The sequence below is a fragment of the Eublepharis macularius genome, chromosome 12, assembly GCF_028583425.1.
Source record: "Eublepharis macularius isolate TG4126 chromosome 12, MPM_Emac_v1.0, whole genome shotgun sequence".
Taxonomy (NCBI): Eukaryota; Metazoa; Chordata; class Lepidosauria; order Squamata; family Eublepharidae; genus Eublepharis; species Eublepharis macularius.
Window position 1 is genome coordinate 20194954 of NC_072801.1, and position 27496 is coordinate 20222449.

The window sequence follows — 27496 nt, forward strand, 5'->3', positions numbered from 1 at the left end:
AAGCCGATTACCGAGCCAGGCTTTTCGTGGATTGCAGCCTCTCTCGTTAGCTTTATTACTGTATAGGAAAGCGATAAACGGTTGATGCAGGTGAAGATTTTTTTTTTTTACTTGTAAACGATGTCGCTGTTTTTATATCTTTTCTTGAAGGGGCGGCGGGGTTTCCCATCAGCAGGCAAGAGGGGACGGGAAGAGCCAGGGGAACTCTCCCCCTCAAACACGTGGGTGAAGATCTCTGCAAGTTCATTCCTCTCAAGGCTTTCCATGCATGCACTGCTCCTCAAATCTGGAAATTTATTTCTAGCATGGCCACAATTCCGTTTTCAGACCTTTGGATTATGCTGCCGGTTTTCGTGGTTGGTTTTAAAAAAAATAGATTGAATTCGTTTTATAACTGCAATATTTCCAGTGCGTTTCTGCGCCCTACGCTCCTATCTCCATTTAATAGGAACGGGTTTTTGGGTCCCTGATCTGTACTGGGAAAGTGGGGAGATGGCTTGGTGAAATGTATTTAGAAGAGAGTTGCAAAGCTAAGCCTGTTTGCCAGGGAGAAAAGCCCCGTAGGAGTCGATGAAACATACTTCAGAATAAATGTGCCCGCGATTGCATTGTAACAGCCGGATCCCGTGCATATTTACTCGGAAGTATGCGATTCTAGTTAGTCCCATCTCATAGTCTGTTGCTTGAGGAGGAAGGGGCTGTGGCTCAGGCAAAGCACGTGCTTCACATCCAACATCAAACTGGCATCAGCAGTGGAAGGATCTCGAGAAGCAGAGGCCGTGGAGAGCGCCTGCCAGTCGTTGCAGGCAATACCTGCAGCGGGCTATTTTGAACCCAATAGACAGCTTGTTGTAGAACTATAATCCAGCCACCCCATAATCCTTCATTCAAATGAACAAACGATTTTTCTTGGTTTCTAAATCCAAAGTCAGTGCAGTTGCAGAGGGCGGCAATATAACATAGAGCTGATGAAATCTGCCTTTGGTAATATGGTTCTTGTGAAGTTTAGAGCACTGATCCTTGGTACAAGAATTGAGGTGCTTCTGAGTATTTTTTGGGCTTAATGCAGGCAAGGAGTTAACATTAGGCAGGATACTTCTGTTCAGGGCTTTTTTTCAGTGGGAACGCAAGGGGACGGAGTTCCAGAACCTCTTGAAAATGGTCACATGGCTGGTAGCCCTGCCCCCTGATCTCCAGACAGAGGGGAGTTTAGCGGCGCAGAGGGCAATCTAAACTCCCCTTTGTCTGGAGATCAGGGGGCGGGGCCACGAGCCATGTGACCATTTTCTCTGAGGGCAACCCACTGAGTTCCACCACCTCTTTTCCCAGAAAAAAAGCCCTGCTTCTGTTACAAGACCTGTTTTACTTTCGCCTCCACCTTTCTTTCCTCTTCTCTCTCTGTCCCTTCCCTTCAATCTTAAGGATCTATTCCACCTAGCAATAGATTATGGGCTCCCTAATGGCACACACTTCCAAACCTTAACAATGAGTTAACTTGCAAAGCAGCTATTTAAACACAACAAAGTGTTTATGTGTTTCTGCATGTTTACTTAGAAGTAAGCCCAACTTTTAAGTCCCCACTTTATTCAAGGGTGCTATTACATTGCAGGCATGGCTAATTTTAACTGCATTGGGACCTTTGTGTAATTTATTTACTTTATATGCCCCACTTTTCTACCCAACGGGAACCCAAAACAGCTTACATCATTCTTCTCTCTTCTGTTTTATCTTCACAGTAACGCTGTGAGGAAGGTTAGGCTGAGAGAGAGTGCCCGGCCCGAGGTTTCCCAGTGAGTTTCTAGGGCAGAGCAGGGATTCGAACCTGGGTCTCCTAGAGCCCAGTAAGATGCTCTTACCTTAACAACCACACTTTCTCTATATAAATAATACACCAATCCTTTGTGCAAAAGTCTGAGTATTTCTGCTCATATTAAATTAGCTACCATGTACTTTAATGATTTTTTTCTCCCCAGGTACAATCCACCTTAAACAGTGCTTTGTGACAAAATGGCTGCAGAAACCCAAGTAATTAAACGACCGCATGAAGATGACGAAATTGTAGAACACCAGGAGTCTAAAAAGCCACGAAAACTTGCTGAAGAGGAGGCTTGTCAAAACCAGCACAAAGCTATGGTATTTGCTCATGATATCTTTCAGCATTTACCTGCAATTTAGAGGAGGCTGTCTGGTAATTGAAACCTTCGCCGACGGTGAGGAGCCTGGGTGTGACCTTGGATGCCACACTTTCAATGAAGGCCCAGGTCATGACCGTTGCCAGGTCTGCCTTTTTTTTTTATCTTCGACAGGCCAGGCAACTGGCGCCCTATCTTTTGCCCCAGGACCTGGCCACAGTAATCCATGCAACGGTCACCTCCAGGCTAGACTACTGCAACTCACTCTACGCTGGGCTGCCCTTGGGCCTGACCCGGAAGTTACAGCTGGTCCAGAATGCAGCGGCACGCGTCTTTACTGGAACGCCAATCCGAGCACACATTCATCCTGTGCTGTGCCAGCTGCACTGGCTCCCAGTGGAGTTCCGGATCCAGTTCAAGGTGTTTAAAGCCCTTCACGGACTGGGACCTGCATACCTGCGGGACCGCCTCTTCCATTACGTCCCCTGCAGGGTGTTGCGCTCTGCAGACAAGCAACTCCTGGTGGTCCCTGGCCCAAAGGACATCCGTCTGGCCTCAGCCAGGGCCAGGGCTTTTTCTGCCCTGGCCCCGGCCTGATGGAACGCTCTCCCACTGGAGATCCGGTCCTGCGGAACCTGTTACAGTTTTGCGGGGCCTGTAAAACAGAGATGTTCCACCGGGCCTTTGGCTGAGTGCCAGCGAGTGTCCTCCTTCTTCCATCTAAGACCACCACTTCTTCTGGGGTTGCCCTCGGCCATCTGCTATGCCCGTATACAGACTCCCAATATTTGTCTAAATAGCCTGCTCCTGGACTATTTTAATTATTTTTAAAAAAATTATTGTTGATTTTATGTTTTTGTGATTTTAATGTATTTTTTAATGTTGTTAGCCGCCCTGAGCCCATTTGTGGGGAGGGCAGGGTATAAATCGAATAAAATAAATAATAGTAGGAATTCCATTGTTCCTACCAAGCAGTCCACATACCTCAGCAATGTCTGTGCTGACTAGTGGTGGCTCTCTGGTGTCTCAAGCAGAGAAAGGCCTTTCCTTATCCTGCTCTCAAAGAATCTTGAAAGGCTGAGGCCAGGGCCTGAACCTGAGGCCTTCTCCAGAGGAAGCATCTGTTCCTGAGCCATGGTCTACTTGCGGGTGTGAGCCTCTTAAATCTGGCACAGCCATTGGCGCATTAGATGAAGATCTAAGCTACTCATGGTCAATTCTCCCATTCCTTTGCCACGTGAAGTGACCTTGGGCTGGGCGCTTTCTCTTAGCCTAATCTACTCACAGGGTTAAAATGAGGGAGGGAGAACTATACGTGTAGCCCTGTGGCCCTTGGAGGACAGGCAGGATAAAATGATCTAGATACACACACATTGTTTTCTTTCAGTTGCATCCATGTGTGCCCAGTCCGTGGTTTTGTCAAGCCTAGGCTGGAGAAGCCCCAGGTGACGATCTGAGCACTGGCCCATTTCTAGGGGTTTCTAACTAGCATGTGCAGTGTGCTGAGGGTTTTTTTAAAGAAGCCATGACCTCCAATCTGATCGCACAAGACCTGGCGCACGTTTTACAGGCAAGGGAAGGATCACTTCATGCAGATTAGTTATGTCTAAAACCACAGAGTCCCTTGGTATATGCTCTTGCTTTGCAAAAGGCAAAACAAAGTGATGGACCCCCTGAGATTCAAACAAAAAAGGCAGACCTCATGAGAAAGAAGTCAGCAGTCTCCTCCTCTAGAAGATGCTGAGAGATGCTAGGGATTCTTCCTCTGTGCAGGCAAGGTAAATAGAGTACTTGGCTGTCTCAGAGAGATGCTGGGAGGAAGGGTGGCCTCACACAACTGTAGCTTGATGCCAGGAAATCTTCGTCCCCTCTCATTATGGCCCTGGCTTTCACACCATCCTATTGCAATGGCTCCTCAGGGGAACTATAAGGAGAGTCTTGCTGGATCCACCTGAAGGCACATTGAATCCTATGTCCTGTTTCCCATAATAGCCAACCAGATGCTCCGGGCAAGTCCACAGGCCAAGCAATAACCCTCCCCTATCCACTGTTTTGGTGGTATACTTTCTCTGAATGTGGAAGTTCCAGTTAGCAGCGAACAGCGGGAAGTTCTGGATTTGGCCCAGAGATGGCTGAGCAGTACACAAAAGGTCATATTACATCACTAATGAGTAGCACCCTCTTGTTTTTGATTTGCCAGATTGAGATTGTTTCTGTCCTGCATGGATTTGAAGATAGCACTGAATAATCCCACTCCAGCTATTGTCTTCCTGCCCCCTTAAGAAGCTGAAAAGCCATAAGGTGGATCCTGTCTAAGAGGAAAACCAAGTTTCATTTGTACATTTCATGATTTTCAAAAAGGCTGTCTGTGTTTTTTAACTTTTGGGGCTGTTCCAGATTGTGGGCTTTGCGATCGGCGTGTCCAATAGCAGTCTTTGGCATCCGCATTGTTTATGCAAAATCCTTTCCAAGCGATGTTAGTTTTGCGTAGCTAAAATACTGCATGTTTGTCCTGCTCCCAAAGTAGTTTTTACTGTGCCCTTTTGTGCCAGACAAGCTGTCCGCTTCTGGATTTCATTACAGTAAGGGTGGCTGGAATCCTGAAACTCTGTGTCTACATAAACAATTCAGAGCCTATGTTCTCATTTCTCAGGAGAAGAAACCTCGCCTGTCGACTGAAGCCTTTGGAGAAGGTTGCGAAATCAGCTATGACCAACTGCATGAATTCCTAAAATATGCTGCATTGGGAAAAGGCCAAAATGCTGTTAAGCCTAGGTAGGAGTGCCTTTTATGTTCTATAAAGTGTATGTGCTACAGAAGTAAACCTATTTAAAGGCCTCCACCTGGATGGGCTGTAAGGTTTGGCATGGACTTTCTTCCATTATTAGATTTCCTCCCACTGAGGCTGCATTCAGGCATCGCAAACAGACCATGATTTGTTTATGATGTTTATGAGTTTTGGCTGTGAGCCTCCCTTTCCCCCATGCCAAAACTAAAGACTTTCCCAATTCTGGTCTTGTGCTATAACCACTACACAAAACATATATACACAAGACAAGTTCAGACAACATCTCTGAAAGCATGCCAGCAGCCTGTCATCTTTTTTGGTTGCAGATGGTGCCGTATTCATCACCAAAAGCATTTGACTGGTACGGTAGTGGTGGTTCTCCACGAAGCGAGTCGGCTCCATTTCTACAGGTTTTACTCACTGTTCAAGCATCTTCGCAAAACCTTCAGGCATGTGAGTGTATCCTTCTTCCCACCCCCACACACAGTTTTCAAAGCTGAATGAAGACTGGGATTGTCTTACAGTTTAATTGCCCTCAGCATTTATACAGCACTTTGAACATAAAGTGCTTTATGGGTACTGTAATCTTCACAATAGTCCTTCAAGGTAGACCAGTTGGCAAGGTGATCTTTAAATATTATATGCTGTCTTTTTCTCCAGTGGGGATCCCAAAGTGGCTTATAGCATCATTCTCCCATCCTCCACTTTATCTACATGACAAGCCTGTGAGGCTTAGAAAGAGTAACTGGCCCATGGTCACCTGGCAGGCTTCTGTGGCAGAGTGGGGATTCGAACCCAGGTCTCTAGGATCCTAGTCTGACACTCGAACCACTACACCACACTGGTGCTGCATCTTTATAACAGCCCTGTGAGTTAGGCTGCGGGGAGGGGGGGGGAGTGTTGCAACCCTTAAAACAGCTCTGCAGGGTAGGCCTGATGATGCTTTTTAGAATATGCAGGAGCAGGGAACGGAGTCTAAATCTGTGGGGTTAGAAAGGACTGTTGAAGACACCCTTCTCCACCCAGCCACTGGAAGTTCTTCTTAGACCCCCTGTTTCAAGTCTCGGGGCTTTTTTCTTTTCTTTTCTTTTTTTTGCACATTAAAAATGCAGTTGTCTCTAAGCTGTTAAGAGAAAATGCCCTCATTTGCCCAACGAGCCTGACTGTGGCTTTTGGAGGTTGCTGAAGGGGCGGGGGGAATCTAGCTCAGGAATGGAGCAGATGGAACACATCCAGTTTCTCCAATGGGGCCTTGCAGAGCAGGCTGCTACAGCCAGTCAGCAAAGGCAATGACAGCGCCTGATACGGATCTTCGTGATTAGGAGCAGGGATACAGCTCAGGGGGCAGAGCGCACGCCATGTGGGAGGAAGGATACAAGGTCAATCCAGATTTACTTAAAGAGTCTTGGCAGGGCTGTGAGTGAGTGAGTGTACTCACCAGTCGTAAGTACTGGCACTATTTGGGAGGTAGGGCTCTTCCAAGTCCGGAGGGAGAAATTGCTGCAGCCTTATACATGAGTACTGGCACTTCTTTTTCCTTACACAAAAGAAGCACTGGTTCTTGGGGAGCAGGACTGAGCAAGGCCTCTCTTTGGCCGATTCTCAGTTAGCTGTATCAGTAAGCTACTTCATCTCTTCAAGTCTGCGGTGATAATATTTCATTTTTTACACTTGACCTTTACCAAAAGGCCAAGAAGCAATGACATTATTTCACTTTTATCCCACCCTTCCACTCAGGAACTCAGAGTAGCACACATAGTTCTCCCCTCCTCCATTTTAGCCTCACAACAACCTCCTTGTGAAGTAGGCTAGGTTTAAAGAACATGACTGGCCCAAGGTCACCTGGTGAGCTTTTGAGACAGAGTAGGGATTCAAACTTGGGGTCTCTCAGATCGCAGTCTGACAATTACCATTGCGCCACATTACTGCTGGCAAGTAGCATACCTTTCCCTACCCCTATGACTGCACTTTCCCCCCCATTTTAAACCGCCTTTCTGTCCCCATTTGTATACTTAGAAAAATACTTGTTGTATGTGTTTGAAGTTCTTCAGTTTAGAAAAGAAAAATAGAGATGACTATTAGGTTGCTTCAGATGGATATCCATGTTGGTCTGCTGTTTGTGCCTTTCCCGACAACCAGCATTCTGATTCAGCTTCCTCAACCAGGAAGTCTTCAAGTGTGGCTGCGTGTGCAAAAAGCAAGAGGGAGATCTTTGGCTCCAGAATAAACGAGGCTCTGCCAGAGTTCATTCTTGACACCTGAAAGCAGCTGGAAAGTCTGGTTCTGAGATAGCATGCAAAAACCTTGCTTCCTTCCCAGAGTCAAGCCAACAACGCCTTCACCCGCTAAACAAGCTACCACAACCAAAAGGGAAAGGCAATACAATTTTATTTTATGATAATATCAAGTATATAAGGTGCAAAGTGCATAGTGAACATTCAATTCCAATACAATACATACACATTTGTCAGTAACCATAAATAGCTACAATAACCAAAAATAGACCAAATCAATTCTAGACAGTCCAACTGGTACAAATTCCAATGAATAAGTTGTTATTTTCGTGTTTGTGTAGACCATCCTCCGAGTTGAAGGGAACTGCGAGTCGTCCTTCCAAAGCAGCCTATGGGTCTACGCCAGCTGTCTGTCAATCCCCGTTTCACGAAAAACGCTTCCTCACGGGCATGATGTTGTGATGGTCTCACAGTAACCAGTTGCTGCGGTCTGATGGGACAATGCCGTGAGGAAGTGTCCTTCCCAGAGTCAGGCAGGTCAAATCCCCTTGAGTAGCTTTGGAGGATAAAGCCTGGAGTGAGGATTCCTCTTACTACACCTTTACCTGCAACTGAAGTGGATCTGTGGTTTTCTTTTTCTAAATACAACAGCCCATTCTCGGTTCTGGAAGAGACTGCTTCCCGAGTTAAACAAAAGCTGCTTTTCATTTCCCTGCAGCTCCTTTTGTTTAATAGCACAGGATGCTTTGACATGAATAACCCTCACAGTGGGTGGGAAGGGGCGGATAGGCTTACCAATAGCAGCAAAACATGGGTTCTCCGATTCAGAGCAATTTCCAGGCTTTCCAGGAATAAAGGTCTACTTTGTCCGTCAACAGGACGCTAGTCTGAGCTTTCCCCTGCCTCCTGTCTGGAAATCAAGGTTGTTAATGCAATAAGCTGCTGGAAACAAAAAAACATCAGTTTTAGTCACCAACAATTTCCTGAAATGTTGTCACCAACACCCCTTTTTGGGGGGGGGGGAAGGAATGAATGACTTATTTATTACAAAGACCAGCATAAAAGTAAATATTTTACTTTTATTTTTTAAAGCTCAAGGGCTGATCTTAGAGATTCTGAGGTCTTGGGCAAAAGTCCAGAATGGGCCCGCAGAATCACTGCCCCCAATTCCCAGCAGCCCCCCCTTCCAAGCAACCCCCACACCTCCTGCCCAAGAAAGGGGCAACCCTCGCCCTCTGTGATGCAGGCGGGAGTCACCGCCAGACACCAACCTTCCTGAGCCCCGGATAGGGTGGGCATGAGCAACCACTGCCCAGCTGGCTGCCCAAACCTTTGATTGATTGATTGATTGATTTTATTAGATTTGTATTCCGCCCTCCCCGCACCAGCAGGCTCAGGGCAGATTCCAATTAATACAATAATATAAAATACAATATCTTTAAAACCAATAAGACATCTTAAATATTTAAAAAATACACACACAACAAGCAATACAGCAGCAGGTTTTGAAAAACATATGGCAGCAGATTTCAACAGCAACCACCACCCAACCACCTCCAAAAATATATGGCAAAGGCTAGGTGGTAGATACCCTTTGTAGGGGCACGGCTATCTCTAGGTGGCTGGCAGGAAGGCCCAGAGCGTCAACCATATGCCTGGTGGAACAGCTCTGTCTTACAGGCCCAGTGGAAGGATAGCAAATCCGGCCAGGCCCTGATCTCTTTAGACAGAGCGTTCCACCAGGTTGGAGCCAGGACCGAAAAGGGGCAAGGTGCAAGCGGCAGCAAGAAGTTGCTCTTGATCACCACCCGCATTGAGCTGGGGCAGCTGCACGGATCTCAAGTCCCAGAAGTAGTTCTGAAACCGCTGACCAGATCAAGTGCAGAACCTACTGTGCATATTTTAAGTTTTAAAAAGGGGAGAGAGGGAGCTCTAATCACAGACCTCCTGCATCAGCTCAGATTTAACTGTTACTCACTTTTCCAATCTGCAAATTCTTTTCCTTTTCCTTCCCTCATTTAAGATGTGTTGTGTATATTTTAACAGCGCTTCTCTTTGCCACCCATCTCTGGTTTTATGGAAAGACTTTGGGGCACAAGAATAAACGACAGTCCACTGCTCAGCAGACAAGGTATTTTTACAACTTTGCCCAGTGAATTTCCGTACGTTGGGGTAATGTGTGCCTGAGGCCTTGATTCCCTAAAGTTTCTGATTAATACAAACTGGAGGTTCTCAAACTTTTTGAAGTGGAACCCACCTCTAAACGGTTGTTTCGGTCCTGCTTACAGAATTAACTCCAAGGTACTTCCTCCCTCCCCAACATAAATCACATGAATCTGACATGTTATCACTGAATTTATACTTTACTTTCCATGTCTCCATATTCATAAATCTGTAGTATTACTTAGTGGCCATCCAAGAAACCTCCTCTTCCAACTCACGCTTTTCCTCCTCCCCTTGTGACCTGCAAGAGAATGCTTCTAAAATCCAGCCCACGGAGGGAGAATGGCTGCTTTAATACCTCTCCCCCAACAACTCCCATAACTGATCATCTTGTTGAGGGAACTTCTGATAAGCTTCTGAGGAGCCCCAGATTTCCTCAAAACAACTTTGAGAAAACTGCTTTCATTCATGCATTTCTGTCTAACTGTCCCAACTTGTTGCTTATTTTAGAACTGAAGAAAGATCCAGTCATTCAGAAATACGGAGAAGAGAGGCGCGGGCTGTCCAGTTACATTCTAACCGCGGAGGAGATGCGTCGCTACAGCTATCCTCTAGAAGGCAAGTGTTGCAATGTACATAAGGTGCTTTGAACACTTTAAAGCATTTTTAAAAGAGCTTGTTATCCTGGGGGTTGTGGTAAATCTACAAATACTGCTGATTTGAAAGGGTTTGTGCTAATGTGGAGGGGGCCATGTTATGTATGCTGCTATGCTCTTATGGCACATGTAGGATACTCTTGGGAGCTGCACACTGTAGGATTTGAACCAGGAACCTGTTGATCAGTGCTGGCTTTTTAGACCAGCAGGCTGTCCACTGTTAAAAGGATGGGAGTACACACAGATTCAGCCTGAAGTTAGCCACATAAGCCCCACAGTCCTCCCTGGTTTGGGAATTCAAGTGGTGCTGGGGGCCACTCAGTTGCTATTGAGGGATATTGAAGATTTGCAGGCCTCTTTCCATCCTGTCAACCCACAGTCCCTTCTGTCCATCCTGACCATCTGACGCTCAATGCTTCATTAATAAGCAGGGTTTCGGCCTGTGGGTTTTCCTGCATCTGTGCCTTCATATGCCAGCCTCTGTGCCACACTGGCTTTTGTGATGGTTTGTTTTGAAAAACATATATATGCTTCCTTTTGCAGGCTCCAGCAACTGCAGCCATTTTGTTTCCATCGGTCGCAACGTCCCGGTTTCAGACAACAGCCCCCTTTTTGGACTGGACTGTGAAATGGTAATGTTTTGCTTCCTTTCCTGACAAGCAGTGAGGGTTGTCTTGTCCACAGCTCATGGCTGACCGTTCAGAAATCCTCCGTATGAGATGTCAAGAGTCCAGAGCGATAGCTGGATTTTTTAAAAAAAGTTTTGACGTTCTTGGTACGGGATGCCTCCTGTCTGTTAGCAATCAGGAGATGTAACCTCATTCAAAGCGAATCTCTCCGCTTCTTGCTTCGGAGAATCAACAAGGACCAAATTCTGCCTGGGGAGGGGGAAGACCATTGGCCCGATCAAACAAGAGCCGGTCTAAATGCTATATTTTCTTTTTTTCCAGTGCCTCACTGATAAAGGATCTGAACTCGCACGAATCTCAGTGGTGGATGCCAGCGGCCAGTGTATTATGGATGAGCTTGTAAAGCCCTCGTTGCCAATAAGGAATTACCTCACTAGGTAACCCTGTTTGTAGATTTAGTCTGAGAAACCATCCAGGATTTTCAGTGGTCTGATCCAAAAAATAATGTCCCCCAAATAATCATGTAATTTTAAAGTTATTGAATATAAGCAAAACCAGATTTAATTAGAGGGGAGGAGGCCTGGGCAATAGAATACTAGCAGAAATCCCCTGGGGCAGTGTTACTCAATCCATGGATTGGGACCCTCAGAGCAGATTCCTACCTACTGTGGTGTCTGAACAAAACTTTATGATTTTTAGGATTTTAAATATGTCATAAGCCTCCTCAGTTATCATTTTTTTGAAAGTCTGAGTGTATATTTTTAAAATGCTGAGAGCCAGTAAGAATGCCAAACTAGGATCTGGAAGACAAGGTTTGAATCCTCTGCCATGGAAGCTCACTGGGTAACCTTGAGTCAGTTACACACACTCGGCCTAGCCCGCCTCATAAGGTTGTTGTGAGGACAAAAGAGAAGAGAGGCGATCAACGTGAACCACTTTGGATCCCCATTGGAAAGAAAGATGGGTATAAATGAGGAGCATTTCAGCACTTGTCTCTTCCACAGCCGGGAGGCTTTTTGCATCAGGGAAGATGAGGCGGAGATCCCTATGAGAGTGGGCAATGGCTTCTGCCTTTACTTCCCTTTTGTCTAGAACCCTGGGAGTCTTAGAATTCAGTTGCTGTAGGACAAGAATTTGTTGACTTTTCAAAGCAAGAGACAGAAGAGCCTGGGCCAGATTCTGTCCTAGAGATTCACGTCCTGGCCTTGATTAACTGTACATTCCCCTTAAGGCCTCAAATACCCTCTTGATTGTGTCTTGAAGGTACTCCGGTATTACAAAGAAGCTTCTTTGTTCCGTCACCACCACGCTCGCCGACGTCCAGGCCCAGCTGAAAAGTCTACTTCCTCCTGATGCCGTTTTAGTGGGTCATTCTTTAAATTTTGACCTCCACGCTTTAGAAGTGAGTATCTGTCTCATTTGAATGGAGAGTCTTCACTTCTGTGGGTGTGGCAAGCAAATCAGACAGGAACCCTTCATCATAGGAGAGGCACAATCCCCGTTTCCATTCTGTTGCTCACCTTTTTAGAAATTGAGCACCATTTTCTCTGACACACTTCTCATGGTACCACTTGTCTGCCTTTTGTGAGAAAGCCCCAGCAGCTCCAGCTGCTGTTTGGGAATCCCAGGTGGTCCCTTCCTCAGTCAAAGGGCCTTTAAATTGATATTTTAACAACTTTCATATTTTGCTGCTCAGCTATGGATTTGTGGTTTTCTACTCTTGCTTCCCTTCACTGGGGACTTATTTTTGATGGGCTCTACACAAAACCCTTCCAAGCCTGCTTGTCGACAAATTAGAATAGCTGGGATCTGTTCTAAGCTTCTGGATGTTTATACTGAATATCCTTCTTTCTGCCCTTTTCCCATCAAGACTGGCCTTACAAATTCAATTTCGGTAATAAAAACTACACATTAAAACAAGCTTCGAAACAACACACCATAAAGAGCTCGATGTATCAAAGAGCCACCAGAAACAACAGTTCAAGAATAAGAATGGCATGCTTTGGGCCCAGCAAGGAATTGTGGGAATATGATCTTTCCCAGTATAGGATTCTATAAGCTCTCTGAGGTTTTAGCAGGCTGATGCCTCCAACCCACTCTCAACTGCTGTGTGCAATCCATGCCTCCTGGACTCTGCCCAATCCTCATCAGGGTAGCTTTTTAAACATTCCTTTGTTTAATTTACAAAACCATGTTTTTAGGCTTGCCTGTAAAGTACCTCAAGATGACTGGCTTGATTTTGCTACTTGGATGTAATAATTTGCCATCAAAGATTGCGACAAACCAGACTTGCATCCCGGCACTAAAAGTATGATGTCAGTGTTCCAGAATCAGGGTGCCAACACTGATAAAGCTCTGTCTTTGGTAGCCTGCCTACCTGAAGATGAGGGATGGGTCATCTGAACCAGGCCTGCAAATGATGATCTCAGCGTGTGGGCAGGTTCATACAGAAGGACGGGAAGATCAGATCTAATTTAGAGGGATTTTTGTCCCTGTTTTGGTCGCAAATGCAGTATCTTCTTGGGGGCTTTTTAATTTTCTGTTCATATCAGCGGACTACTCTCTGCAGTCTGCAAGTTCTTTCTGGGAATGTACCACTGCAGTTTTGAACATGCCTGCTGCACTCTCCCGCATTTCCCTCTCCACATACATTCGCACAGTAGCACAGAGAGAAAGGTAGGCTCCCTTAGGTGCTGCTTTTCTGCATGCAGGGAATTTTTTACATTGTGGGGAAACATGAAAATGCAGTTCTCATTCTAACATCTATAGTAATGGCGTTCCCCGAAAGAACCCTTTACATGATTCTGTGGAATGTATAGCCACATTTTGTGGAGTGTATGTATGTGTGTTCCTACCTGTTGTTGAAGTACATTTTAAGAAGGACGGGGTTGGAAAATAAAGAGGAAATCCTCGAAGAGGGTATTTCTGTAGGCTGTATTTGTCGAAGGGGCCCGTGATAGAAAGTCAGTTGCAGCATTATCTTTACAGCCTCGAGACTGAAGCTGCACTCTGTGGGCATATTCTGAGTCGTGCTTCTGACGCCTACTCTCTTTCAGGTGATACATCCCAGCGTGATAGACACTTCGCTGCTTTATACCCGGAAGGGAGGCAAAAGATTCAGGTTGAAATTCTTAGCGGAAGCTATTTTAGGGTAAAGGCTGTTTCTGTTCAACTCTCACTGTTTCAGAAGTCAAACGAAGTGGAGGGCCCATGAGGAACTGTGGGAGGGCTGAAGAAATTGTTAGGATGTCTTCTTGCTCCCTGCTCGTGTCAGGCTTAGGCCTACCTCACAGGGTCGTTGTGGAGATAAAATGAGGGAATGGAGAACCGTGTACACTGCCCCAAGCTTCTTGAAGGATGGGATAAAAATGTAATAGACATCTTGTAGCAGGGAGTCCCGTAAGTAAATTGTGCTGCTTTTGAGTGCTGATGCACTTTCTTTTGTACATTTTGAACCGACAGTCAGTCAGTTTGACTGAGTGATTACGTGTAGCGAGAACACACAGCTTAAAGTGCTGACTGGTCTGAGCTGTAATGAATTTTCATGAGGACCAGGATTCTCTCATGAAGTGCTGGTGTTCTGCTACATCAGTGTGTTCCCTTAGCAGATGTGAAATGGTTCACGTACTTTGCTCTGTTTAACTTTGTGCATTTTCCTTTTTCAACATCCAAGGAAGGAAATCCAGTGCAAAGACCAAGAGGGTCACAATCCAACCGAAGATGCCACATGTGCCCTTGAACTGGCCCAGTTTTTCATTAACCAGGGACCTAGAAAGGTAATAGTCTTTATATCATCTATGTACTTAAAAAAAAATCAGATGTTAAAATTCTGCCTGTAACCATCATAGAGGAGAAAATTCATGTCAGTGATGCCCAGTGAGTATAACTTATTTCCCTTAACAATGGTGTAATGTGCCATAAATTTTAGTTTAGGAAAATGAGTCATGGCTGTTCTTTACTTCAGTACGTCATTGAGGTGTATCTGAATACTGAATATATTTATGATAATCTTGTAACATTACCCTTTGATAGTGATAAGCAGCAATGTTTACCTCAGGAGTGAGAGGCTGTAGCATAATGCCAGAAGACGTGCCATGTATTCTGAAGGTCCCAGGTTCAATCCCTGTCTTATCCAACTAAAATATTTTCTCTGCCTGAGAATCACTGCCAGTCACAGACAAAACTGAATTCTTTTTAAGTATGCAGCCTAAAGGGACGCTTCTGCATCAAAAGGCAGGTGGAAATAAAAAAATGTCCGTCTGAGCTTCTGGTACTCCACGATGTTCCATTTAATTGCTGTTAAGCAATCCGTCTTCCGTGACTGTCCACTCAAGCCATCCAAGATGGCAGCCATTGCTTCATACCTTCATAATTTCAGTGACTATGGGATAGGGGTCTGGTAGAAGCCTGGGTGTCAACCCCCCCCCCCTCAATATATCCAGGTTTTCTAGTTGAACCAGAACTGGGTACAACAAAAATATGGGAAATCTCTTGCAAAACCCCAGACGTTGCCAGCAAAACTCAAAGTCTGGAGAATTTGCGACCCAGACCAAATGTAAACTTTGGAGCAAGCGTGTTTTGTAAAATGCATTTACTTCTTTTCAAGGTAGCAGAGCTGAATCTGGAAGCCCAGTGGCTGAGGCAGAGCCGAACAGGAGGCTCACAGAAGCATGCCTTGCCGAAGCCAAAGAACGGGATCCCGAAGCAGACAAGGACCCCCATCCAGGGGTAAATAGCTTTCCCTTCCTTCCATTCTTGGTTTTGGAAAAGACCGATCTGCCTGGACAATGGTGCCACGCCTTTCATGGCACAGCTTACCCCCACAGTTAACCTACCCACCATGGCTCTAGAAAGAGTAGTGTGCCAGTAAGGTATCCTGCCATCTGACATTTGTGCAGAATTGCAGGATGTGTTGGCAGACTAGAAACCAAAGTGTGCATATTAGTTACTCTGGTCTTCCCATTATTCTGCCAGTTCCCCCACTCTACATCCAAGCCCTGTCCCAAGCATCAAAACAGTCCCTCATTGGCAGTTTTTTGTATTTTGCTGCAGAAAGCTCTCTTGTGTATATCATGTGTACCCATCATATGTACCCATGATCACTGGCCCTTTTTGCGAAATGCATTGCTTCAGTTGCCTTTGCGGGGGAGAACTGCATCAGGTTTTGTCTCTGCAAAGTCCACTGGTCACTTCACAATGTTTTGCATGTATTTAAAAATGGGTAATGTGTTATTTTAATACTTCTGTGTTTTATATGCTTAAAAAATCACCCAAGTAAAGAAACCCTGGTTGATTAAAAATCGTGATCAGTTGATTCAATCTGTGCCTGTTTGCTTTTGCATAAGCAGTGGCTCTATTTAAAATTAACTTTAGCATATAGCCAACCAAGTAACATGATTTTAAAGCAACTTATCACTCTTTAAAAATACCACCCAGGGCAAATTAATTTTTCCTTGCAGTACAGTTCATTGCCGCCTCCTATAAAGGTGCAGTAGAATGGCTAAGAAACTTGAGCTATGAGTTGGGAAGTCTCTGGTTCGAATCTCACCTCTGCTAACAATGTGGCCTGGAACACATGATTGTGTCTCAGCCTCAGTCCCTTCTATATCATGGGGGTGGTAATACTAATCTACCTTGCATGGTTGTTGTAAGATAATGCGCCTTGAACAATCTAAGCCAGTGCTGAGCAGCTCATTTGGAATGCAGCATTGCTGGGGGGGGGGTTTAAACCCCAATAGATTTAGCTTTCCTTTTTCATCCTTAGCCTTCCAGATGTTTTGCAGTCTCTCAATCGAAAAACACTGCTTCTGGGAGAACAGAATGACATTTCTTCCTACAATGGCCAATGCAAGCAAGTAAGTCATAAATGTCCTCACTCACATGCTCATTTGGAGAAAAGGAAGTATGAATCCCGGGGGAGGGGGTGAGTGGAGATGAGATGGTAGAACAGCTGGACAAACAGCTCCTCGCCCAGCCTCTCTTCCCCAACTCCCAGCACAGCTAAGGAGCCATCTTGCCCTGTAAGAGAGAGGAGCTGCCCCTCATCCAGGTACTGCCACTTTCCACTGATGTGGCCCCTCCCTCTCTGCCAAACCCATTCATTCAGCCATCTTCAACACATGACAGGAAGTCATCAGACACCAATGTTACATAGCATGGAGGGAGCTGGAGTTAGGAGCTCACCAGCAACTGGAGCCATGGGCAGCAGCAAACACAAGCCAAGCAGCAAGAGGTCTACTGCAGTCAAGAACAAGCCAAGGGGCAGAGGCAGGAAAGAATCCTCTCCATCTCAGTGCACCCTAGCTTTGCTGTACTGTTGCTCCCCTCAATGGGCATGGAAAAACAGCAGGGGGCACAGGGCCCTTTCTTTCTACATATTAGCGTTATCCAGAAGGTCCTTCCAAAAATGGTGTCTTCTTAGGACCCCTGAGGGTACTGGCCACTGGGTTAAGGACCACCGCTTTAGCCTGTCCACTCCCCTCACGTACCCTGGGTTTTCAGAGCAGCGCCCTGCAGTCCTTGTTCTTCCTTGCAGTCCTTGTTCTTCAATCTTCCTGTTCAAATGTCATCCCTTTTAGATTCTCCAGCAAGCCTTGGAAGAGATTCCCTGCTCATCTTTCAGTGTTATTTGGTTTCCTTTGGATCCCCGATTCCTTGCCTCCCGCCTCGCTGCAGAAATCAGAACAAAGGTAACTGTGCTTTGTCTCCCCAGTATTTTACCAGGAGGAGAGGAATCTGCCTGTATCAGGTCTTTGTGAAGTTCCGGCTTTAACCCTTGCTTCCATAGTTGCAGGCTAAGCTGGCTAACATGCTGACGGTGTACGCAGGTCCATTTGGAAAGGGCTTGTGTCTGAAGGCTTTGAAGAAGGCCTTTGAGAAGTATGGACATATTCAATCAATCAGAGTCATTCCAGAAACCCTAAAGGTAAATGGACAGAAAGGTTTTTTTATTTTCCCCTGTGCTGGAATTCTGCAGCGAGTTGTTATATTTTGGGCTGTTCCCTAAATAGCTCCGTACTGTAGACCACAAGGAGAACGTCTCAAAAGAATGATGTAGAGTGTGAGTGTGGGGGTGTTTAAGATAACACTTTTATTTTCCCATCGACATCTACAGGTCTACAATATTTGCGAGGTAGCATTGCTGTCCCCCAGAAATGTCCCAGCGTATTCTTGCACAAACGAGCCAGGCATGCCCACCCCTCAAAACTCACAGAGAATACCACAGATCCAGAGGAGTTAACCGTGTTAGTCTATAGTAGCAAAATAGAAAAGACTCCAGTAGCACCTTAAAGACTAACCAACTTTAATGTAGCATAAGCTACAGTACCACATAATACCACAGTATTCAAGTCCTCAGAGATCTCACTGAAAAACACTTGACTCCTCTAAGATTTAGAAGTTAAGGCTGCTGTAGATAATTGTTGTTAACAGAGGGCTATTTTGCCAGGCTGACGGAATTTGAGAGCTCAGCTTGTTGAAGAAAGTAGCTGTGCTAAACCCAGACCTGACCAGAATTCCAAAGCCGCCTTCGGAGACGGGCAGAGAAAGCCAGTCATTTGCGGACTCTTTGACCACCTTTCTTCCCCCATCAATTATCAGCTCATCTTGTCCGCAAGCCTACGCATCATCACTCTTCCAAGCAGCAAGCCAAATGATCAGGCATCACAGAGCAGCGCTAACCACAGGCTAGGCTGCTTTGGGGATTCCCCCCCACTCAAACCCTTTTGAGTGGCCTTGCGCAAGTCACTCTCAGCCTAGTCTACCTCACTGGGTTGTTGTGAAGAGGACTGGAGATACTCCCCCCCACCACCAAGGAATGTATTCAATAAAAATGTAATAAAAGGAAATGCAGTAGGGCTGACCATCACGGTTTGGTGATCCACTGCCATCTTCTCCTTTTCCCAAGCCCCATGTCTGCATCCAGTATGAAGTCCTAGAGGCGGCCCAGCTTGCTATAGAGAACCTGAATGGAGCAGAAGTTGCAGGATCCTATATTAAGGTATGCTTGTCTCCTGCCTTTGTAGAGTGGCAGCTGGAGGCAGCCTTAGAGGGGGAGGTATCCAGTTCACGGAGCAGATGGACTCAAGGCAAGTATTCTCATTGGCTCTCCAGTCTTAGATAAACACAGGGCTTTCCCATCACTGGGTCTCCCAAGATCCGTTTAAACAGGAGATGCAAGGGATTGAACCTGGCTTGGACCAGTCACAGCTCCCCCCTTGTGGGCGAAGCAGCACCCCCACAAGGCCTGCCTGTAACCATTGAGCTCTTCTGTACTCGTGTTTCAGAATCTGGTCCAACAGGCTCTCTTTTGCACCAGAACCCCGGGCATTAGGAAGCTGTGCTCGGCCAGGAGTTTCTTGTGCTATTGTGCAGTTGTGTTTGTGTCTCTCTCCTCCTTTCCCCCACCAGGTGCAAAGACCTGTCACTGAAATGACACTAGATTGTGAGGCCCTCCTTAGAGAGCTGGAAACGGATGCAGACAATGAAGGTGTGATTTACGTGGCAGGACTGGAGAAGATGCACAGCGAGGCAGATTTGCAGGAGCAGTTGGGTTTCCCGAAAGGCTTGAAGTCTGTTTTCCTGCCAAGGGATCCCAGAAGTGGAAGACAGAGAAATTACTGTTTTCTCAGTAAGTACAGTATATACACAGCACTCAAGGGACTAAAACCTGGAAGCGCTCTATACTTGCAGAAACAACACAAAGAGGTTGTTTGGACTGAACAAAGGAGCCAGAAGAAAGACCTGACAGCCATGTTTCTAATCAGGAAGGATTTGCTAGGGGTGCTTCTCAGGGTGTTCAAGGAGTCCCTTTCATTGAACAATAATCGTTCCATTGCACAAGTCATCCCGAGAAATTGCTCTGAAGATTATTCTTTCCTCTGATGATTTCAGTGTGCTTCAGCCAATGCTTCCGGTGACAAAAGAAATACCAAGGGCAACCCTAGTGCAAATTAGCAAAAACAACAAGCCAGGGCTACAATATAGTTAATAATTGGAGTATAATCTATTGTTTACAATACAAAGTGCAAAAGTGCTGAAAATACATGCATGGATTATAAACCAATTTATACAGAAGAATTTACAAGTGCATAGATACAGTTACCAGTAGCAAATATAATTGTGCAAAATATCACTGTCCGGAACAAGTCTTATCCATTAAAGTGCAAATGCCAAAAAAGTCAAAGGAGAATCGGTAGGTGGGAGCTTGCGCCAAAGGGATATTAGCAGTCCATACAATCAAGGTACATATACAGAAGAAAACGCCGACGGGGACTTGCAGGCAAATAACATTAACCCGTTTCGTGAGGATCACCCCTCACTTCTTCCTGGGCGTGTAGCAATTCGGACTGTACATACTGTGAAGGAAAATTAACAATAAACGAACATATATTCAATTTTAATAAATATTTAAAACAGCAAACCACACACTCACAGTATGAAAGTAGCGCCACGAGTTCTCCCACCGTTCCTCCGACACGCAATTCACGGACGTGTGCCCATAAAGGTAACCATTGCTACTAATATAGCCACCGTAGGAGGAATCAAACATGGTCAAGAAAAGGCTTTGCAAGAGCTGGAAAACTTACAGAATTTTAATTGGACATTCATAAGAAACAGGAAAAATTAATGTCAAAATTCAAACCATGTGGGGACAGGGAGTTTGTCTGAAAGATCCATTTGGATTCTAAACGAGATAGTAATTTAGCCCGATCAGTGGCAAAAGGACATTCCAGTATGTCTATTACTGAAACTTTAAAATCTTGAGGATGGTGCTTGAATTCATGAAAGTGACTAACAAGGGGTGCCTCCCAAACCTGATTCCTTATTCTGGATAGATGCTCTTGTATCCTGATCCTTAGTGGGCGAGTTGTGCTCCCCACATACAATAAGGGGCATTTGCACTGGATGACATAGATCACATTTTCAGACTTACAGTTTGAAAAAAACTGTCTATTAGAACGATAATCGGGGAGTATTTGTTCTGCCCTAACCATAAGGCTGCATACGTTACATGAGCCACAGGCAAAGTGGCCTTTAGGCAAGTTATTGGGAGCCTGGTGACTGGAGAATTCCGATTTCATTATCATATCTCCAATAGATCGCGTGCGTCTGAATCCGACTGACAGCCCTGATTCACATCCAGGAATGTCCCTAATGAGATGCCAATGCTGTCTGATAATAGATGTTATTTTTGTGGCCAGTGGGGTATATTCCAGTCCCCATTTGATCTTATTGTCTCCCTTCCTGTGTCTAGGTGTTAAAAGGACAGCCCGATCCGTGGCGTCTGAGCTCAATCTAGCCCGTTCAATCACATGCTGGGGGTAACCTCTTATTGCAAAACTTACTTCCAGTTCCCGACCACTAGAATTATAGGAATGGGAACTGGTGGAATTCCGTTTTAGGCGTAGGAACTGTCCCAGGGGGATGTTGTCTTTAAGTTTTCTAGGGTGAAAGGACTGATAATGCAGATAGGAGCATCTGTCCGTCGATTTCTTAAAGGGGCGGACTGATAATCCATTAGATTCACGGTAAATAGTGACGTCAAGATAGTCCAGGTTGCTTGAGCTCCCATTCCAATAGATTATACTCCAATTATTAACTATATTGTAGCCCTGGCTTGTTGTTTAATGCTTCCGGTGAGGCATGCTGCAGTCTAGTTTGCATATGGGTGATCTGCACCAGTGGGGATAGTTGAACCCTTGTGAAGGTGGGATAAAACAGCTTTCTCCAAAACGTTCAGAAACTGCAGCCAACAAGAGATGAATGTTATTTATTAGTTTTGCATTTACCAACTATGAAAGTAGCAACAGCTGCCGAACTCCGATGATCTGTAAATTCCCCAACAAGATGGGTGGAATTCTGGGTGGGCCTGGCCTGCCTGTCTGCTCTTTCATCATTTTGTGTTAGGTTAGCAGAAAACAATAGAACTATTTTGAAAACAACTTTCAGGCGTTTATTTTATTGCAGTCAAACAGTGTTTGATTGTGCTGGCGGCGCACCGCAGTCCCCCGGATTAGGGTACATGGAGGGCAGAGGCATCGTCTGTAAAGTCTCTTCTAGAATTAGAATTCTACTCCCCCTCCCTTTTAAGTATCCCGCATTTCAGAAGATGTACAATTAAAAAGCTGCCTAGGTTGAAGAAATGAAAGCATCTTAAGTGAAGCGCAGTCACCAGCTATTCTGCATTTCTGTTTTAGAATTTCAAACGGTGGAAAATGCTTCTGCTGCCCTTAAAACCATAGAGGGGCAGACCACCGGAAGACTGCAGAGCAGGGGTGCGCTGACACCTCCCCATCTCCACCAGTGGGTCTGCCATGAGAATCAAAGGGGTGAATGGCCCGGCACTCCAGGGCTGCAGCACGATGCTGAACGCCAGACGAAGGAACAGCCATTCGCTTTGGTAAGTTGGTTGCCTTTAACCCTCTGAGATGCCATCAAGTCAGCACGCCACGGGGAAGAACAGCTGGCGTGCAGACACTCCCTTGATCTCTGATGTCTCCATCGTAAGGGTTTCGGGCAAATGAAAGCTGCCAGAGATGCTGGAGAACCATCCGCCATAGCTAAATAATACTGGTCTAAAGGGATCCTAAGATCTGGCTGTAGGTGATCCCAAGCAAGACTTCAGTTTAAGATGAGCCATGGTTCCATGACAGTACATATGCCTTGCAGGCAGAGGGCCCCAAGTTTATCTCCAGCCGCATACATCCCGCCCCCCCAAGACCCTAGAGAGCCACCACTACACAAGCTGCTTGATCATATGCAGCTGTCTTCCACCGACTGTCTATTAAGGCCAGTCTTGTCTCCTCTGACTCGCAGCGGCTCTCTGGGGTCTCAGGTCCTTCACCTCACCTGCTCTGTGGCCCTTTGAACTGGAGATGCCAGGGAATGAACCTGGGACCTTCTGCGTGCCCAGCAGGTGCCCCTCCCCTACCTCTGGGTCTTACTAAAACAACAGAGCTCCTTATCTGGGTTTACTTTTGTGTTTCTCTAGTTGCATTTTTGGGGTTGATTGGGCTTTCTCAAAGTACGTTTGTCACAGAAATGTTTGTGGGATTTTATGGTACTGGGGGACCTATGACATTTCTGTCACTTGTTGCAAAACAATTCTTGGAGAAACCTTCCAAATGATGGCTATTTTTAATGCAAGCTTTCACAGTTTTTCCTTTGCAGCAGCAAGACTTAAAGAGTGCAATGAAGGCTTTTGACCGCTGGATCAAAAAGCTCTACAGAGGTTTGCCAAACCGTACGCTGTGTGTCATACTGTTTCCAGGGACAGACAGGTAAGGAACCCTCAGCATATCTCCCATCCCCCACCTGCCATTTCATTGGTGCAAACAGGGAGTGTGTTAAACTTGACTCTGGTTTCCACACACACTCCAACACCCAGGCATTCCAAAGGAAGGGCAGGGCAACCTCCAGATTGAGAAAAGTACTAAAAGCTTTTCTAGTATTGATCAGGAGCTAACCGAGCGCAGTCCAGGAGATGCTTAAGCCAAGCTAATGTGCTTAGGTCAGCTATGTATCTGCTTGACTCCCTGCTGACGCAGCCCCAGAGTGAGCAGGTCTACCCTCGCAATCGGAGAGAGCTAGGAAAGGTGCTTTCCTAGCACCTGCACTAGGAGGGAAGGAGGAAGGGCTGTGGCTCAGTGCTGGAGCCTCTGCTTGGCATGCAGAAGGTCCCAGGTTCAATCCCTGATGTCTCCAGTTAAAAGGTCCAGGCAGTAAGTAATGGGAAAGACTCTGAGAGGGCAGCTGCCAGTCAGAGTAGACAATACCGGCCTTGACAGAGCAATGCTCTGATTCTGTATAAGGCAGCTTCATGTGTCCATGAGTATCCTTATAGTTGCAAACTACCAGGGATTGAACTGGGGGGGGGGTGTTTTAATGCAAAGCAGGTGGCCTCACCCAGAGTCACAGCCCTCGCCTAGGGGCAGGATAACTCTTGATTCTAAGAAATGGTTTCTTTGCAGTGGAGGCTTGGAGCGGCCTCTCAAATGACTGGCTTTCCCCCAAGGCCTTGGCTTCTGGGGAGCACAGGCTCTCCAAGCCTCGATTGAGCTGGCTGGCATCTCCCTCCAGAATCCCTGTGATTTCGTTCTGTATCGTCAGCCTGCCAGTGTCAACATGGCTTTGGGCTTCTATTATGTTCAGGATCTTTCAAATCTGCACCCTTGAGAGACTACACCCGCTTGACTGGATCTTCGGTGCTCCATGGTGGTGGTGGGGGGGGAGGTTGCTCCTGCCATGGCCTTGGGTTGTGGCCCAGTGGGCGCCTTGGATGGGCTGCAGCTCTCGATGTCTTCTCCCCCACCCCATCCTCAAAGTGGAACACAGTATGAGTTCAGTCCATCAGCCACGGAGGGGTGAGGGTGAAAGCAAGGGTAAGCTATTGCAGGCCTGTATTTTAAAAACTCACTTTGCCTCTGGCCTTTGTTCCTAAGCTGCAACTGCTGATTATTTGGGGTGGGGGTGGGTTGCTTCCGAGTAGTCATTTTGCTGCCGAGAAGCCCGAGGTTGCAGACAGGATTTTGATTCATTCCTGTATTTTCCTGTTCTTTGTTAAAGTGTTGAAAACTTGCCAGCAGCATCCTTTGCATTGTACACGTAACATAGTTTTGGAACAACTGGACTGGGTGGGGGGGGGGGGGAAGAGTTGCCAGCAACCTCTTGTATCTATGCTTGGACTGGGATTGGCGGGGGCAGCCTTCATGGCAGGATTTGGGCTTTTAGTGCTTGGGCAGGCACTGGCTTTGTGTTGCCTCTTGTACCAGCGGCACTAAGCCTGGAAAATGCCAAAGAGGGTGGGAGGGCATGCCTTCTCTCTTTTGCAACTCATAGTACGCCTCTGGTGGTGACATTGAGCTCCAAGATACACCCGCTTTTTTATTTTATTTACTCATTTACACCCCTCATCTCTCTCCAGAGCGGCTGACATCATTTGCTCCTCCTCCATTTTATCCTCACAACAACCCTGTAAGGTTGGTTTGGCTGAGAGACAGTGACTAGTTCAAGGGTCACCCAGTGATTTTTCCATGGTAGAGCGGGGGTTCGAACCTGAGTCTCCCAGACCCAAATCCAATATTCTAATCACATCCCACTGGCTGTTCCGAGAGCAGTAGTGTTCTTTTCAGATCTGGACCCCTTTTCAAATGCTGGACTTGTGTAAAGTGCTATAACTCTTTCTTTCTCAGGGCAAATCTGCACCCGTGTGTTCCTTCTATTCTAGGAATTGTATCACTAGGGGGAAGGAGAGGTCTTTAGAGATCAGCCCTTTAAGGACAGGCCTATCAGCAGCAGTCAGTCATGATAACTGCACAGCGCCTCCATGTAGGGAGGTAGTCTACCTGTTCTAGCAAGCAAGGGAAGACTGTTCCATTCATGGTCCGCTTGCAGGCTTTCCGGAAACGTCAAGTGACCCTCCCTGTCCTTAACAGGAGGCTGGACTTCATGGCCTCAAATGCTGATCCACCGAGACTTTTCTGGGGTTCTGAAGTCAGAGGAGAGTACTAGATCAGATTACCTGTAGGGCCAAGGGGCAGAGCTTCAGTCACAATAGCAGAGGCAGAATTATGCAAACTAAGGAAATAATTGTTTGCATTTGCATAACTTATACAGGTAGTCAAGTTCATTTTTCCCTTGGGGCAGATTTGTCATAGTCCAGATTGGGTGGCGGTGGGGGTTAACTTGGGGATCTGCAACCCTCCGAGCTTTCCCAGCAAGAACAATCTTTGCAGGAAACACCCAACATTCGTGTCATTTTATCTTGCAGCGTCCCCGTGTCGCTCCCTGGCTTTGGCCTCCTGGGAATCAAAGACAACAACTGTCTTGTGCCTGCTCCCCGTTAACCCATTGGGTTGGACATCCTCTCCCCCTTCGTTTTGCAAACAGATTGGTTGTGGTGCAGGCCTCTAAAACTGATCTTGTCCAATCTTTTTCATGCTTGCTGATGTTTTAAAAGATGAAATCTCTTCGAAGAAGCCAGACCACTTGCTGTCCAGCATTCCTGCCATTTCATTCAGCTGGCTGTTAACCAAACGCTGTCGAGGAAAAGAAGCTAGCTGCAGTTGAGGGAGGGGGGCGGTCTGTGTGCATGTGTTTGCGATATGTGGAACAATATGACCTGGAAGGACACGGCGAGTTTGCAAATGAGTTTTCAAAGGGCCCTGTTTTCGTGTTTAGCGACCCTACACCAGCCAGCCAGGGCAAAGCACCTCCAGAAAAGCACCATTTTGCTTAACAAGGACTACCCACAGTTCTTTGCCTCTTTGGGACCCCATAATTAAGTTCCCTCAGATGGCTTCAGCATTCTTCACCACACACGGAAACAGCACACTTCAGAGAAGAACAGAAAAAACCCACTAACATTTACCCTAAGGAAAATGGAATCTGTGATTCATGAATTTTTGGTCCTTTTCCACACTTTGTCAAAGGAAAAGTTTCAGCCCAAATGCAGCAAAAGGAGAGAGGAAGGGAGAAACTGCAACAGAGGAACGAATGTGTGAAGACGTGGGAGCTGGTTAGAAAACCCACCTCACTGCAACCTTAAGATGGCTGGCAGGCTCTAACAATCCCTGCACCAAAGGGTGCGTTTCTAAGCATGTGCAGAATATTTCTACTCGTACTGTGATTTTTAAAAAATGGATCTAAACAAGAATTGTCTCCCAGGCATCCATAGTGTGATATTTTTGAGAGGCGTGAGGGGAGGATGAAGAGAACATCACTTCAAGCTGGATGTAATTTCAGGGGAGGAAATGCACAACTTTTGCTGTTGGTAAAGGTGGACTGATGCTGATGCTGCTGGCAGCTTTGGCAGGCAGCTCTTGCCCTAGAGTGTCTTAAAATAAAGATGGGACAACATTTTAAAAGGAGAGATTTCTCTCCTTTCTGGCTAATGTCCAGTTTACTGTTCATCCTTTCTTTGCTTTAAAAAACTGTTTATAGATCCAGAGGAGTTAGCCATGTTAGTCTGTATTTGCAAAATAGTAAAGAGTCCAGTAGCACCTTTAAGACTAACCAACTTTATTGTAGCATAAGCTTTCGGGAACCACAGCTCTCTTCGTCAAATGCATCTGACAGAGAGAGCTGTGGTTCTCGAAAGCTTATGCTACAATAAAGTTGGTTTAGTCTTAAAGGTGCTACTGGATTCTTTACTATTTAAAAAAATGGTGTTGAACAAAAATAATGACTTTGATCTGTATGCTTTCCATTCAAGTTTTTATGCCTGGTTCTTCCCTGCTCCCTCCAACTCCTATAAATGCCTTTCCATCTCTTTCACACCTCCATCTCTTGTTCATGTCCTCTTTTTACATGTGAGCGAATTCACACCATGTGCTGGTAGCAGCCCAGTGTGCAAACTTTGGAGTGTACTATCTGCGGCCACCGCTCTGCGACTGAGCTGGGAACGGGCCACACTGCAACCAGTCCATGCATTTTGTGTGTTGGGACTCAAAGCAGAACATCGTTCTACCCATCTCCATTTTCTTACAACAATCCTGCGAAATAGGGTCAAGCTGAAAGTATGTGACAGGTGCAAGGTCACCAGCGAGCTTCTATGGTAGAAGTGGGGATTTCAACTATGAATTTCCCCAGATCCTAGTCCAATACTGTATCCATTACACCATGCAGCTCTCTCACATCCAGAGAGGTAAGGAAAAAGTATGTTACAGTGAAAATTCCTCACCAAATCCAGTCAAAAGGGTGAGCGCACATTCACTGTAGTCTCATCAGTGGGCACGCATGAACACTCCTAATAGCAGTTCCAGAATCTCACTGTGCATCCAGTTCTATGACTCACAGTACTCGCCAGGCTACACGTCCAGCACAATGCTCAAATCCACTTTGGCTTTGTTCCAAGCTAGAAGGTGACCTTTTTTCCGGAATCGTACCACTTCAG

General features: G+C 46.1%; 1 protein-coding gene across 1 annotated transcript; it reads left to right on the forward strand.

Moving 5' to 3' along the window:
• The first annotated feature begins 25 nt into the window (after nt 1–25).
• REXO5 (RNA exonuclease 5) lies at nt 26–26602 on the forward strand. The gene is made up of 20 exons (XM_054993530.1): nt 26–90; nt 1974–2133; nt 4786–4907; nt 5247–5373; nt 9201–9285; nt 9828–9935; nt 10517–10605; nt 10924–11039; nt 11866–12004; nt 13659–13753; nt 14276–14378; nt 15209–15330; nt 16367–16457; nt 17181–17291; nt 17390–17527; nt 18509–18601; nt 19012–19231; nt 21801–22003; nt 22774–22883; nt 25373–26602. Exons 2-20 carry the CDS (start codon nt 2008–2010, stop codon nt 25446–25448), a joined length of 2274 nt encoding a protein of 757 aa, XP_054849505.1. The 5' UTR covers nt 26–90; nt 1974–2007; the 3' UTR covers nt 25449–26602.
• The last annotated feature ends 894 nt before the right edge of the window (nt 26603–27496 follow it).

Excerpts from the sequence above, each read along its gene's own strand:
- REXO5 (XM_054993530.1), top strand. The coding sequence starts at position 2,008 with ATGGCTGCAGAAACCCAAGTAATTAAACGACCGCATGAAGATGACGAA. Across the intron at positions 9,286-9,827 it reads TCCACTGCTCAGCAGACAAG|AACTGAAGAAAGATCCAGTC; the intron begins GTATTTTTACAA and ends TGCTTATTTTAG. Across the intron at positions 14,379-15,208 it reads TTAACCAGGGACCTAGAAAG|GTAGCAGAGCTGAATCTGGA; the intron begins GTAATAGTCTTT and ends CTTCTTTTCAAG.